General features: G+C 47.4%; 1 protein-coding gene across 5 annotated transcripts in view; it reads left to right on the forward strand.

The window, feature by feature from the left end:
• grm7 (glutamate metabotropic receptor 7) overlaps positions 1-14,622 on the forward strand; it is a 74,428-nt gene that overhangs the window by 43,145 nt on the left and 16,661 nt on the right. For all 5 annotated transcript variants that reach the window (XM_029834054.1, XM_029834053.1, XM_029834052.1 and 2 more), the window contains exons 3-6: positions 4,165-4,300; positions 4,713-4,867; positions 8,077-8,214; positions 9,668-9,868. In XM_029834054.1, coding sequence (XP_029689914.1) covers positions 4,165-4,300; positions 4,713-4,867; positions 8,077-8,214; positions 9,668-9,868 — 630 coding nt within the window. The remainder of the gene's footprint in view (positions 1-4,164; positions 4,301-4,712; positions 4,868-8,076; positions 8,215-9,667; positions 9,869-14,622) is intronic.

Consider the following 14,622-nt stretch of genomic DNA (forward strand, 5'->3'; position numbering starts at 1 on the left):
AGAGGACTGGAGAGAGGACTGGGTAGAGGACTGGAGAGAGGACTGGGGAGAGGACTGGGGAGAGGACTGGAGAGAGGACTGGGGAGAGGACTGGGGAGAGGACTGGAGAGAGGATTGGGGAGTGGACTGGAGAGAGGACTGGGGAGTGGACTGGGGAGAGGACTGGAGAGAGGACTGGAGAGAGGACTGGGGAGTGGACTGGGAGAGGACTGGGGAGAGGACTGGAGAGAGGACTGGGTAGAGGACTGGGGAGAGGACTGGGGAGAGGACTGGAGAGAGGACTGGGGAGAGGACTGGGAGAGAGGACTGGGGAGTGGACTGGGGAGAGGACTGGGGAGAGGACTGGGGAGTGGACTGGGGAGAGGACTGGGGAGTGGACTGGAGAGAGGACTGGGGAGAGGACTGGGGAGAGGACTGGGAGAGGACTGGGGAGAGGACTGGAGAGAGGACTGGGAGAGGACTGGGGAGAGGACTGGAGAGAGGACTGGGGAGAGGACTGGGGAGAGGACTGGGGAGAGGACTGGGGAGAGGACTGGGAGGACTGGGAGGACTGGGGAGAGGACTGGGAGAGGACTGGGAGAGGACTGGGAGAGGACTGGGGAGAGGACTGGGGAGAGGACTGGGGAGTGGACTGGGAGAGGACTGGGGAGAGGATTGGGGAGAGGACTGGGGAGAGGACTTGGAGAGGACTGGGAGAGGACTGGGGAGAGGACTGGGGAGAGGACTGAGGAGAGGACTTGGAGAGGACTGGGGAGAGGACTGGGAGAGGACTGGGAGAGGACTGGGGAGAGGGCTGGGAGAGGACTGGGTAGAAAGCCTGCTGCACCTGCAGACTTGCTAAAGTAGGCCGCCACACTTTTGCATGTCCCAGTGACATTGCCAGGTCCCCAACCAGCAGTGAAATGGATACGGAAGGGCGCTCAGAGGTAGAATAGCAAAGTTAACGGCATGTCAGGCGCTTTTGATGGGCTCCCGTGTGTCAGCCTCTGGAGGAAGCACATCTGCATTGAGAATGTCGAGGTGATAAATGTAATTGCAGCATTATGGATCCCCCGGAGGTTCAGATATGGGGGAGTGCTGCGTTGCCGGGTGAAGGGAGGGGAGAGGTCGAATCCATCTAGAGTCTGTAATTTAAAGGAATTTGTATTTCACTAAGCAACACTGGGTTCCAGGCCTGGAGTGGATTTTCCAGACCAAGGGCAGGGAGGATGAATAATTGAGGCAGTTAAAGCATCACACGACCTATAGCTCAGACAGATGGGGAGAAAACTTCCAAGAGCTGCATGAATTTGGCCATCGCGATCATTCAAACAGTCTCAGGTATATTCATCACAGCGGAGCAGAGGCGTGAAAGGTGAAGGAGGAGAACGAACACTCTCGGGGTCACCACCTCATCATTAAGCATAGAAATATTACATTACTGTAAGTGGATCAGGAAGTGCAAATACGTTATGTTTGATCATAATATCAAAACAGGGGAGGACAATTAAGCAGCCACCTTTCCATCTAAAGTGCAACTGTGTTGAAGAATTTTAAACAAGTTTAGTTGATACAACAGCCGACTGAAGTGTAACACAGAGATAATTTTGTTAATTTTGTTTTGCATTCTAATTTCAAACTGATTTCATCATCTGCTTCAGATCCAAACCAGCAATAAAGTACACCAATTATCCTTCCAGGCAAAAAATAATTACAACCCCCACAACATTCCATATATGAAAGGATGCAAAATGTGTATCTGATGGGGAATGCCGTATAATTGAAACAGTATTTCTACCTGAACCTCCTTTCATGATGGATGCATTTCATTAGAACATCGTCAGCTAATCGAGATGCTGCGTGTCGCTTCGCCACATCTGATATTAACAAAAAATGTAAGAAATGCTAAAGAATTCAACCGTAAATATACCAAAAAATTGATAATATACACACTCTTTTCCCCACATCTGAAATCACAGCAGGTTATTTAGTAGCTGGATCATTGGAAGGTGCGACCCTGCTTCATATTAGCTCGCTGGCTCCAGAAAATATCAGTAACAAGCAGAACTGATGGCATTTCTGGCTGCAGTTCTAGAGCAGCCTAACCCAGGACAGCATCAGTATGCAATCCCATTTCCTGGCTATATCTGGAGCGCGTTGGAATGAAACACCTCATCCCCCCAGAAACCGACGCTCATCTGTCTCTCAGGACACGTCTCGAGCCAAGACACGTGGTTGTTCTTTAAACCCCTTGTTTGAGCCGAGGACTCTTTTAAGTTCTCCGAATGCCTTCCAGTGACAGCTGAAGGCGGTCCGGCCCGCGGCACCGCGGTGCTGATACGATGCTTACCTTTCCATCATACCTGCCATCTGACCAGTGGACTGACTGACAGATGAGGCATTCTGCAGGCATTCAATAATTCAACCGTCAGTCCTGGGCCTGCAGAGCGTTCTTAAGCTCCCAGCATGTTCGGCTCCGCTGCTCTCTCTCTCTCTCATTCTCTCTCTTTCTCTCTCACTCGCTCTCTCTCTCTACCTCTTTGAAGAGGGGATGTGCTCCAAATGCTTCTTATCTTCATCAGTGGCTCCTGTGGTCTCTGTCTGTATCACCCAGTCTTCTGACCTATAATATATCACTGTTCAAAAGGCTTATAGCACTTTAACTCTTCATACAAGCCTGCGGGGTTTTTTTTTTTCATTATGCAGTTTCATGAAAGTTTAATCATCTTTTGTCTTGTTGTCTCCTGTTTTTTTTATTATTATTCCAGCCGGTAATCATGCTTGGCGCAATGCATGAAAACAGAAATTGCTCCTAATAAGGTGGAATCCGACATTATATTGGCGCGAGCGTTTCTAAAACAGAAACCTGGAACTGTGTCAGACTTCTGGTTGAAAGCGGTCGCCGTGATTTGGAGAGCTGCTCGATGCACAAATGAGGGCAAGCATGTTTCATTTTAACAGGGTACCAGAAGGGGTTTAACGAGTGCTATTTCCAGCCATTTCCGGGATTTCCGCGCTTTATGTTCAGTCCATTTCCAGGGACGAGCCAACAGCCGCCATCCCAGGCTTCTGCTTACGCGCCCAAAACATGTTCTTGCTCAGAAAAAGGGGGAAAGAGAACCTCATTCCTCCTGCTGCTGTTTGAAGCACAACCTACAGTTACGAGGATGTTCGGGTTGTCATTTTGCCTTGTTGTGCCGTCACAAACGCCACAGCGATCTGTGACTGGAGAAGATCTGCTAGCTAAAAGCTGTTTTTATCAAAGTAATGAGCCTGAGGAGGATGGCAATTAGAGAGATTCTTTCCATTCCTCCATCTACTCAGGGAAACTACAACTGAAAGGTTATTGGGTAGGCTATTAAATTGCCTGAGTGGGAGAAATTTTAATTGGGTTGGGTAAAGCTTTGCTGTTGACTGGAGAAGCCGGTTGCTGCCCCCAGCCTGGGCCCGCGGTCGTTATGCCGTTATATCACACAGGTGATCATCTCCTGTGTTTATCCAGATTGACTCAAAGGTGAGCTCGCCCCCCCAGACCCGTAATCACCGCGCGGCAGTGAAGACGAACTCTGCCGATAGAAGTTTTCTCCCCTCTAATGAGCTGTTCAACGCGATCCCAAAGAAAACAGCATCTCGACGCCAACCGTAGCAACGCGCTATGCCAGATATCTATTAATCAAAGCGCAGGAGCAATCAGCGCCTCTCATTCTGTACGAACGCAGCGGCGGCGATCTGTCTGAGTGATTCATTATGAGTAATAACATCCAGCCAGTTTGCGATTAGCACCTCTGCTAGCTGATTCCCTCCACGTCCGATGACTTTAAGTAAAAAGTCGATGGCAAGCCGTCAGATTTTCCCTCTGATCCATAAAGTAGAAATCTCTCCCTTGGCGTCAAATTGCATCATTGAATTTCCAGGATTGCGTTCCCAATGTCTCCGCGGAGCGATCCCGGGGCTCAGACGGAGGGCGCGCAGATTTTCGCAGACATGTAAATGTATGTAGCGCACACGTGACAGCGTCATCAAAGTCTCGGGATGGTGTTCTCGTCTCTTCGCGGGAGCGGGAAACAGCTATTTTGACCCGAGGCTTTTGTGTTTGTCTGCTTGTTTGTGTGGGAATGAGTGAAAGGCTGCGGTCGTCCCAGAGGCCTGATCGTTTCTTTCTTTTCTCCCTATTAAAAAAAAAAGGTGGGATCTGCATCGCCCAGTCTTTGAAAATTCCCCACAACCCCAAGCTGGAGGATTACGACAAAGCGATCCAACAGCTGCTGGAAACACACTACTCGCGGGCAGTCATCATCTTCGCCAACGAGGAAGACATACGGTGAGGGGTGCGGCGTTGATGGGGCGCCACGTTTGGGGTTTTAATCACGGAGCTGCGGCTCCTGGAGTCATGCTTGAGGCACAGATCCGCCAAGCATGCTAGACAAACACACCTCTGACAAAAACAAATATAAATACACCTCCAAGCAGGAGAGGGAATATGGATAACAACAGCGCAGCAGAGGTGCTGTTTTATTTATTTTTGATGGGGGGGTCTGTAAAATCCAAATGAGTAAATAAGAGCTTAATTTTCTGCTGAAACTCTTTTTAACCTTTAAACACACAATAATGGCGACGATTGATTTTTTCCATCGTAGCATTTCCATAAAGCTGCCTCTGCTTTTTTCCATTATTAGATATGCGATGGCAGCGCTGGCGCTTTTTAAAAAACGTGACAACAATTGTCATTGCAGGGAAGTTCTCAATGCTACCAAAAGGGCCAATCAGGTGGGCAATTTCCTGTGGATTGGTTCTGACAGCTGGGGGGCCAAGAGCAGCGCCATCCACCAGTTCGAGGACGTAGCAGTTGGAGCCATCACTATACTGCCCAAACGCTCCTCCATCGAAGGTAGGCTGCACACACAGTCGTGCACACACACACACACACACACACACACACACACACACACACACACACACACACAGTCGTGCACACACACACACACACACACACACACACACACACAGTCACACTCGCATACCTTCTTTCCTCTACGGACTACTGAACATGAATTCTACATGACTTCTGGGGGTCACTGAACGGATATCCTGGTTTTGACTGAAAGTTTAGCCGATGCTAGCTCTACTAGAAATGACTTTAATTAATTTTTAACCGTGTTTTGTTTGAGTCTTTTCTCTCCTTTCCAGCTTTAATGTGTGCAGTAGCAACCAGGGATCCAACGGCCCTTTTGATGCAGCGCGCCGTTAACGAGGTCATCATTTACACATTAGCTGCGAGTCCATCATTTAGACATTAGTCGCAAAGGCTGAGGACCGGCAAATGTTTACTGTAAACCTGGGATTTTATTACATAGGGCACATCTAAAATGATGCAAAAATCCTATTGTGTTTTAAATAAAAGTGTCAGTGCTCAGATGTACTCAGCAAAAGATTGTTGCCTACCAGATCTTGGTGCTGCGATTTCCTCTCTTACGGTTTAGTCACAGCATCACACACTTCATCTCCAGGCTCTCTCCAAATCAGTGCTAAATAGTGCTAGCAGCTATTAGCTACGCTTTGACATTCCCTGCCATTCCATTGATGTGTAGCTTAACACTCCTAGACTCGGAATGGCCTTTCTTCTTCATCTGATGGTTTTATCTACCAATCCTTCAAGCAGAGAGAGTGAGAAAAGCTATCCTATTATAGTCACCATTCAATGGATGTTCCCTGGCGTAGTTTGTAGTTATGGTGGAGATTTTGGAAGGTGCTAACATACAGTAGCTTCCATGTCTCAGAGGTTTAATGGATTCTGCTTCATCTGCCACATCATGAAAGTGGTCTTTGCCTGAAAAATGGCACTTTGCACCAAACATCTCCTTCAAAACACAAAGTGGCCCCTTTGAAAAACAGGCCTAGTAGCGTCTGTCCTCGATGGCCCCAATACCATAATGTTCTTCACTAGCGGTGAGGCATTTTCCAACTACTTATAAATTGTAAATGTGTAAAATACTTGGCTATCACCATTTTCCCCAGTCTGAAAGCAACCCCGGTATCCAAGGGGCACCCAAGTCTTAATTCAGAATATCCCTGTTTTAATTTTCAAATAAAACTATGGACAGTATTATAGCTAAGACAAAATGTAACTAAAGAGAGTGATTTGAAGATATTCAATAAAGGGAGGATGGGCCTTTAGCTGAAGAATAATATTCCAGAACTGCTCCCAAATGTTGAAGCCGACACTGGGGGGACATTCTGAGCTTTAATACAAAACTGAATTGACGCAAGGAAAAGTCTTGCAAAAATGAGGGCGCACGCAAGAAATTGCCGGACGGCTCGCGCGAGGGAAGAGATAGTCTGGAAGTGGGAGAGGAGACGGGGAGGCAATAAGACCACGTTGGAGATGGGAGCCTCGCACAGACGGGAGCCTCGACATTATGAGGTCAATGACACGAGGCAGAGATTTAAAATAGCGGCCCAGTCTGAGGTCGTACCGGCACCGGCCAAGAGTTCATCCTCTGGAATATGTGATTGCTAATAAACCAACGTGTGCATTCCCGCCATTGCCACTGTCTGCAACAATGAAAGCTGCTTATAGGTCAGGTCACGTTCTTCGCCGCCATTTCTCTCCTGTTGCTCTGATTCACTAAACCTGAATCATAACGTGCACGCCCCAGCACGCCAGACTTTCCTGGAAAACGCCTCGGCCTTGACCGTTTTCCACATCCCCTGATGAGCCGACTGTCAGCCTGGATCAATTAAGTCATATTTTGTGAATACCAGGTAGCTCCTCCCCCCACTTTCATCTGCCTGATCTGTTTCTACTCGAGCGGTCTTCATTTTGCTGGATGACTTACAACGCTGCTCCTGGTTGGGGGGGGGGGGAGGGTTGACCTTGAACGCGTCGTGATGAAAGCCCGACTCCCGCAGAAGCATCTGGAAACCGTCAAACTCTCGCCGTCACCGCAGCTTCATATTTTCATCCATTTTAGCTCAGCCTTCACAACGGCTAGTAAGAGTTTCGTCACACGCCGAGCTTTATTCTCCTTTTGATAATTTGTCGATTTCTTTTTTTTCAACGTTACCGACCAAACAGTTGTCATTACCAGCTAAGTGCCTAGGTGTTGAGTTTTTTTTTTTTTCCTTCTCTCTCCTCGGTTCAGATGAATCCTCCTGCCAGGGGAAGGAAGCGAATGAGGAAATTATACGGCATTCAGCAGAATGGCATTTATAAATTCCCCAGAGAAATTGAATATTGTCAGCATGTGCCGTCTAATGTCGTAATGCTAATAACCACTCATCATCACAATTGAGGAAATTTGAAAGTCTGAGGTTTATGAAGGTTCCTTTAATTAGGGAACATTTAGCAAAGAAAAACGGAATACTCTGGAGACAACAAGGAGCGTATTAATCCACAATGAATCACCAGCGTCTCTGGGAAAGTAAAATTGGCTGAATCATTCAGCTCTGATTAGACTTCATCACCTACCCACGACCGACTACGAGGAGAGTGCGGAGACGCAGACAGAGACTGAGAGATGGGAAAAATCCAAATGATTCCCCAGACAGAACACGTTTCTCAAACCAAAAAAGCCCGAAACAATCGCAAGAGGGCGAATGTGCCGGTTTCTTTCATCCCCAGCAGGTGGTTAAGCTGCACAAACAAGAGAGCCAATTAGCATCAGTGCAGCAAGTGCAGCGGAGTCGTGTGGAAGCTCTGCCGAAGCCGTCGCTCTGTCTGGACTGCGATGGATGATGAAGGGCAGAAGGAGCCTTTTTTAGCTTCACCTCTCTGACCTGCTGCTGCAGCCTGAGGCGCCTCAGCGGCAGCACCACTTACGCTCCTGACGTTATTTATTATACATCCTGTTTCTTAATTTATGTAATTTCCTAGATGAAAGAAGTGATTAAAGTTCTATGGGGAACGAGAGGAAGAAGAACCACTTTGCTCAACTTTTGAGGAAATAGTGCTTGCCGGTGTGTTTTCGCCGAGCAGCCGGCGCTGGTGCCGGCGCCACCATTGCCCCCGATGCACCAGTTCTGCCTCATTTCCTCCAGGTTGATAATTGGTGCGGAAGTGAGCCGCTCTCCCATTTCCTCTCCCCTTCTGTTCCCCAGGCTTTGATGAATACTTCACCGGGCTCACGCTGGAGAACAATCGGAGGAACGTGTGGTTTGCCGAGTTCTGGGAGGAAAACTTCGACTGCAGGCTTCTCAGCTCCTCCAAGAGAGAAGACACCAGCCGCAAGTGCACAGGTAGAGCAGGCCGACACCAGGGAGGCTCAGGCTCGGGGCTATTACACGAATGGAAGATTCACATATTTAATCAGCCTCCGTGAGGTTGACCTTTTACTCACGTTGTGGTCGGAGTCCTCTTCTGGCGAGACGTGGCTCTGGCAGCTACCACCAGCGGGAGGAGGACGGGGAAAGTTTATTATTTCATGACTTGCCCGAGTCACAGCGTGACCGCGACACAGCTCCGACTCAGTCTGAGCGAAGCGCGCGGAACCTTCTCCCAGAGCAGAAATAATGGGGGGGAATGAGGGTGGGCAGGATAAATACCGTTCACGCGCTCATTCTCTGTGGTGGCAGTAATGGCAGTATCGTTCCCAACGGTGATGCATGCTGTTATTACCTAAACTCCCTGCCAACGGTGACAAGCGTCGCGCCGCATTTATTATCTACGAGGGCGACGCCCACGATGCGGGGCGGCCGCATTAATCTCGCTCGCATGTGCGATGAGAGCGATGGCGGCGCCACGCAAACTGCTGTTAGCCGAAGGATTTGATTTCATTACAATCTGGAGTTGGCAGAAGACCGAAGATGAGCGTCCCCGCTGACGTGGAGCGGAGCGAGCCGGAGAAACTGTCTCCGCGTCTCCCGTTCATCCAATGTCCGGCCGAGCTGATATTTATGAGGGATAAATGCAGCTTGCATGCGTCTCGCGCTCCATGCATCTCCATTGTGCTCGGGAAAGGTTACGTGTGGGCTGAAATGTGCGGTAGCGGCAGGAGAGTCAAGGCCTGCGCTTGACCTCCTTCAGGTCGAACAAGTCTCCCGCCTCCCTGAACGTGTCGTGTTAGCAGCTGCTCCCAAACAGCCGAGCGCAAACATTCCCTCTCGGAATCTTCTCCAATATTTCCTGTTACTTTCTTTGCGACGCTTCAGTGTTTACTGGGAGTTTTTTGTTGGTTTTTTTCCCATTAACATCATAATCACGAGAATGACGCTCATAATTATTGTTATTTCCGACACCGCCGGTATTTTCGTTGTTATAATTTTCATTCTTCGAGGTGCGGGTTTCACTCGCCGGATGATTCGATTTGCAGCCAAAAACAAAACTGCGACATTATGCATGCGAGGGGCGCGACAGTGTCGTGAGCTAGTCGTAGCTAAAGGGCAACGCGCTGTGGAGAGGACATAAATGAGCTCCATCTGGATACTCCTGAAGAGCATGTCACTATAATACGGATGATCTTTGAGGGCTTCAGGTGTGGACTGTTTCATGCCTCTTTAAAGTTCTTGATGTGCTACGTTGGTGATAAACTCAGCTTGAATACACATTTTCACCTCTGTTCCTGCAGAAAAATCTAAATGTGCTGAGTAAAATGGAGGCTGGAGGTAACGGGCAGCTCCGAGATGCTGTAATCTCTGCTGGGTAATGATGTGTTTGGCTCCAAGTCCCCTTTTTTCTCGTTTCTTCCCTCAGGCCAGGAGCGCATCGGAATTGACTCCAAGTACGAGCAGGAAGGGAAAGTGCAGTTTGTGATTGACGCGGTGTACGCCATGGCCCATGCCTTGCACAATATGCACAAGGACCTGTGCCCCGATTATCCTGGCGTTTGCCCACGGATGGAGTCCGCGGAGGGAAAGACGCTGCTGAAGTACATCCGCAACACCAGCTTCAACGGTGAGCCAAACTGCTCGTCCTGATCTGGTCGATCGGTTCATTAAGATGTTTTATGTTGTTGATTTGGTGGCCAAAACGCGATTGTAGCTCAGAGTGTCTTAAAATGTCAAGTCAAAACAACTGAAAAATGGTGTTTTTTCCCCCATAGAGTGGAAACAAGAGACCATCGCAAAAGAATAACAGATGAAATAATAGTCGTGTCTTCAATGTATCCGCCCATAGATCAAAATAACTTCACCTCCATTCAGAATCTGATGAGATTTACGAAATTTGATGCCGATAAATCTACTGAACCTGCATAAACTCAGAGAGCGGCATCATTTTATCCAGACAAAATGACCTTTTGGAAGGCCATAATGGTCCCATCGATCTGGTTTTTACTGCCATCCTGTTGTGAGAAACTTTAGGATAAACAGATCAGTTGTTAAAATTAGCTTTTATCTATTCGAACTTCATATTTGGCTGAAGGTTTTCCCGCCTCAGAGTCGTTCCTGCCTGTTCAGGTGACTGTAATTCTGTTTGACTTGATAAATAATCACATCAGCAGCCACAGTGGCGGCGGCACATCGTCTGATCCGATAAAAGAAAATCTGGTTTCAGCCTTGACGTGGCGCCGCCATACCTGTGAGAACCTCAACCACGTCACGCCTCAGCCAGAGCACCGAGGTCAACCAAGCAATTACTTCTGGAAATTCTTTTGCCCGGGCTTCAAAGATGGAGGCGACGGAGCGTTTACAGTCCCCAAACTGAGGAAAAGCCCCCACGGCTCCATCAGAGCCGCCCCGATCACTGATCATTTCAGGACACTGCAACTCGGTTTGGATCCAGATGTTTCCTTCCTCGACATTATTAGAGGATTTAATTTCTTCACTCAGAGTTTCCTCAGCACATGTGGCCACAGCTGGTACTGCAATCCCATTCAAAACATTGTGGAGTGTTGTGTCCCTCCGCCTCCCCCCACAGTAGAGGTTGCTAGTTAGGATGCTGGATCGAGCAAGAACATCTGCATTTGACTGATTTACTGTCTCACTTAGGTTCCATATTGCCATAATGGCCGGGCGGATATTGGAAATGTATCCACAGCATCGCTACAGCATTATGCCAGAGAAGGGGCTTTGATAATGCATCGCTAATGTTTGCAATGAAGAGTCGTCGCTTCTTTTCTCTCTCAAACAATTTATTACCACCTATATGTGCACTCGTGAACTCTGAATGAACATGCATGACTTTATTCCACTGTAGAGGATATATTACACGTCCATGCCTATATTAATTACGATCAATTTACCCAAACTTAGCTGAAACGTAACCGTCCAGGAGAAAACTAGGAACATCAGCGTTGGATCTTCAAATTCTTCTGGACTTAGAGCGTCTCCATCTATCAAAAGCTGCTCCTACACAGATCCTTGTTTCATTTCTGACTTAATGTAAAGGCGGTGTTGGGAATGATGACGTCCTCTTTATATTTATCATAGGTAATACCAACTGCATGCATGTTTGCTAATTTTCTAGCTGCATTCAGCAAAAATAATAAGCTTAGCCTAGCATAAAAAAAATTGGATCATCATTTAACCTCACCAATTAATACTTAATCTCCCTTTTGTTTAAAACACGTAAGCATGTACCGGAGTGTTTATTTATTCATGTAAACACCGAGATTCACTTAAAGAATAGCTGCTCGTCATTTACTCGTCTGACTGCCCATAGCTGTTCCGGTAAATGTTGTGGGACAGATACCACCGACCTGCCAGATGCAAGCGATTAATTATGTATCCAATTTTCTTGATACAAAAGGTTTTAATCATCGGGCTTTGTGTGCATTAAAGGTCATTGTTCAACTCAAATTTAACCAGCTACAGAATCACTGGGTCGTTGAACTTTTTGTGTTATCACTTCTGTCAGTTCCATTCTTTTTCCAAACTGATCTTTAAATATGCAAATTTGACCCTCCTTTATCATCTATAGAAGGGGGAGATTTATGTCATTATTACATCAAAGGCAAATTCAGTTCTTTTAGACAACTGCTGCTTTTTTCTTTTATAAAAAAAAACACGAAGCTTTTTGAACAAATAAATGAAGTCGTGTATTACGGCGATGAAACAGAGTGAGAAGGCTTCTCCAGACAGGTGCTATGAGTATTTGAGGGGTCAGTACCTTGCTCAAGGGTACATCGGCAGTATCTCTGCTTCTACCAGCTGCTAATAAAATAATTACATCGTTTTGTATTTTTTTAGCTGGCTGGTTGATTAATTGGTCAGTCACAAATTACGCTCCAGGTGTTAAATACACGTCCTAATTTTGCCCTTAATTTTCCAAACGTAGCCCATAATTTTCACAGGAACGTCGTAAAATCCTTTGATCAAGGTAAAGATAGATTCTTATTACATTTAATGTTGAAAGTAAGAGCGGAAAAGCCAAATGAGATTTTTTTTGTTTCATTTTTTAAAGAGAAATTATATCAATCGTGCATGCGTGCGTGCGTGCGTGCGTGCGTACGTGAGTGTGTGCCTGTGTGTGTGTGTGTGTGTGTGTGTGTGCCTTCTGGTACTGGCTACATATTGACTACCAAAATAAGCATTCCAGTAAATTGAGGACATGTTTTTGGGGACATTGGGGGGACATTTTGACTAGTCCCAATAACTTCAAAGGACTGCTTGAGGTTTATGATGTGGTTTTAAGTTCATGGTTAGTGCAGAGAGAGGAACTGGGTAATGCATAGTGTCCTCACAAGGATAGAAGTACAAGGATGTGTGTGTCTGTGTGTGATTCAGTGTGTGATTCAGTGTGTGATTCGTTGTGTGTGTGATTCAGTGTGTGATTCAGTGTGTGACTCTTCTGAACGACTGGTTGTTGAAATGTTTCTGAAAAGCTTCTCCATTAGGAGAAGGTGAAGTGTCTGGTCACATGACTTCATTAGCCACGTTGCTCTTTCATTTTTGTTATTTTGCTTTGATGATGACGTTTGTCTGACCCGTGAGGAAAATCAAAGACGCGGCTAATGACGACCACTTGTGACATTTCCACCAAGGACGTGATTTTATCACTTTAATGGGGACGTGTCTGAGCGTGCGCCTTTATGGAGCTCTTTTATTTTAATGTCAGAAAATATTAGATATGAAGGTTTTAACGGAAAAGGAACCTCAAAAATGCCATTTTGACAAAACTAGCATCCTAAACACCTGTTTCTGTTACACCTGCAATGCAGTGTGGCCCTCAGAATTCAGCTTAAAATAAGGAAAGACTATAAACACTTGTCTGAGCGTTGATTCCTTTACGTAAGTGCAGACTGGCACCATATCAGGAGCCCGCAGTCCAATCTCAATCCGATTGAGCTCCGTCTTATATTTTAGTAATTTAGTAAAGAAAGAGACGAATTTCACCTGAGCCAAAAATCAGATCCCTGCTGCCTTTATGTCCTCTAACTCTTGCTTTTATATTCCTACGTCTTTTTACTGGCAGGCAAATGTTGTTGTGGGGTGGTTCGGCATATCTGCTGCCCCTTATTGCATTTCCACCGGAGCCAAAAAACATGATCCTGTGTATGCGCCTCTGCTAATGTTCGTTTGAGAGGGAAGGAGTGTCGAGCTCCCCTCTGCGCCTCGGCCTCCGAGCTGGAGACCGAGAGAGACCGAAATAAAGAAACAAATGTGAGAAAAAAGGGGAGAGAATAATGATGCGAGAGGAACGCAGCGGTGGATCCCGAGTCTGCCCACGACGCTCGTCACGGCACGGCAGCCGTGCACTTTTGTCATGTTCGCAGCCACATGCAAAGGCATGAATCTTTCATGGCCGACATCGCTCCCGCTGAGGATCGTACACCGGCCGTTTTGTTTCCTTCAAAAGATCCCCTTGGACTTTTTTGGGGGGAAGGGGTGGGTGGGGGGGGGGGGGGGGCGTAAATGAGATTCCTGATGTTTTTATTAGTCCGGCAAAGAAAACGACACCTTATTATTTGCTCCAACGCTGAAGTGCGTAATCACTCATTGCACCGTGATGGAATAACTCTGTTTGTTTACTTGTGTATGTTTTTACTGAGGCGTGCAGACATGCCCCCCCCCCCACACACACACACACACACACACACACACACCAACACCACCACCTCGTCACAGCTGCTGCTCACACAAGTCGCTACCCTGTCAACGTCTGTACATCTTTATAAGCTACATCAACAAGGATGTTTGGCTGAAGCCAAAGTGATGGAGCGGTGGCTGACCCCCCCTTCCCGACCCCCAGTTGTAATTTGGCTTTAAAGCTAGCTTCCCTGATCGCCCCTACCGCTCCATCACGGCTACCTCGCAACACGGATGCCCCGTTCTTGATCTCAACCGTGTATGTGGATTACGGGCGCTGTTGTTTTTAGCTCTCGTTCGGTGGAAGCCAAAAACAGCCTCTTCAAATGAGGAATAAAAGAGAGAAAAGAATCGGTCCTGGGTATTTTCTTTCCCCTCCCTGGAATCCTCCACCTTCGACAGGATTCTTCTGCTCGGGAACGTTCGTCATTGGCGGGCATCCTTAGGGAGGAAGAAAGAAGAACAGAGTTTCCCTCTGCTGGAACGTAAAGGGGGGGGCGGTGGCCTCCCCCTCAGAAGGCTCGCCTGTCTGCGCCACATACAACAGACGTGTTCCTCAAAGCGGGTTCGGACACGTGTTCCTCGCTCCTTCCCTTCGATTTCCATGGCCAAAGTCGGCGAGGTGCTGAGTTCCCACACCAACTGTCATCAGCCGCCCCCCCCGTCCCGATTCAAAAATGG

Source organism: Takifugu rubripes, chromosome 3, assembly GCF_901000725.2.
Source record: "Takifugu rubripes chromosome 3, fTakRub1.2, whole genome shotgun sequence".
Lineage (NCBI taxonomy): Eukaryota > Metazoa > Chordata > Actinopteri > Tetraodontiformes > Tetraodontidae > Takifugu > Takifugu rubripes.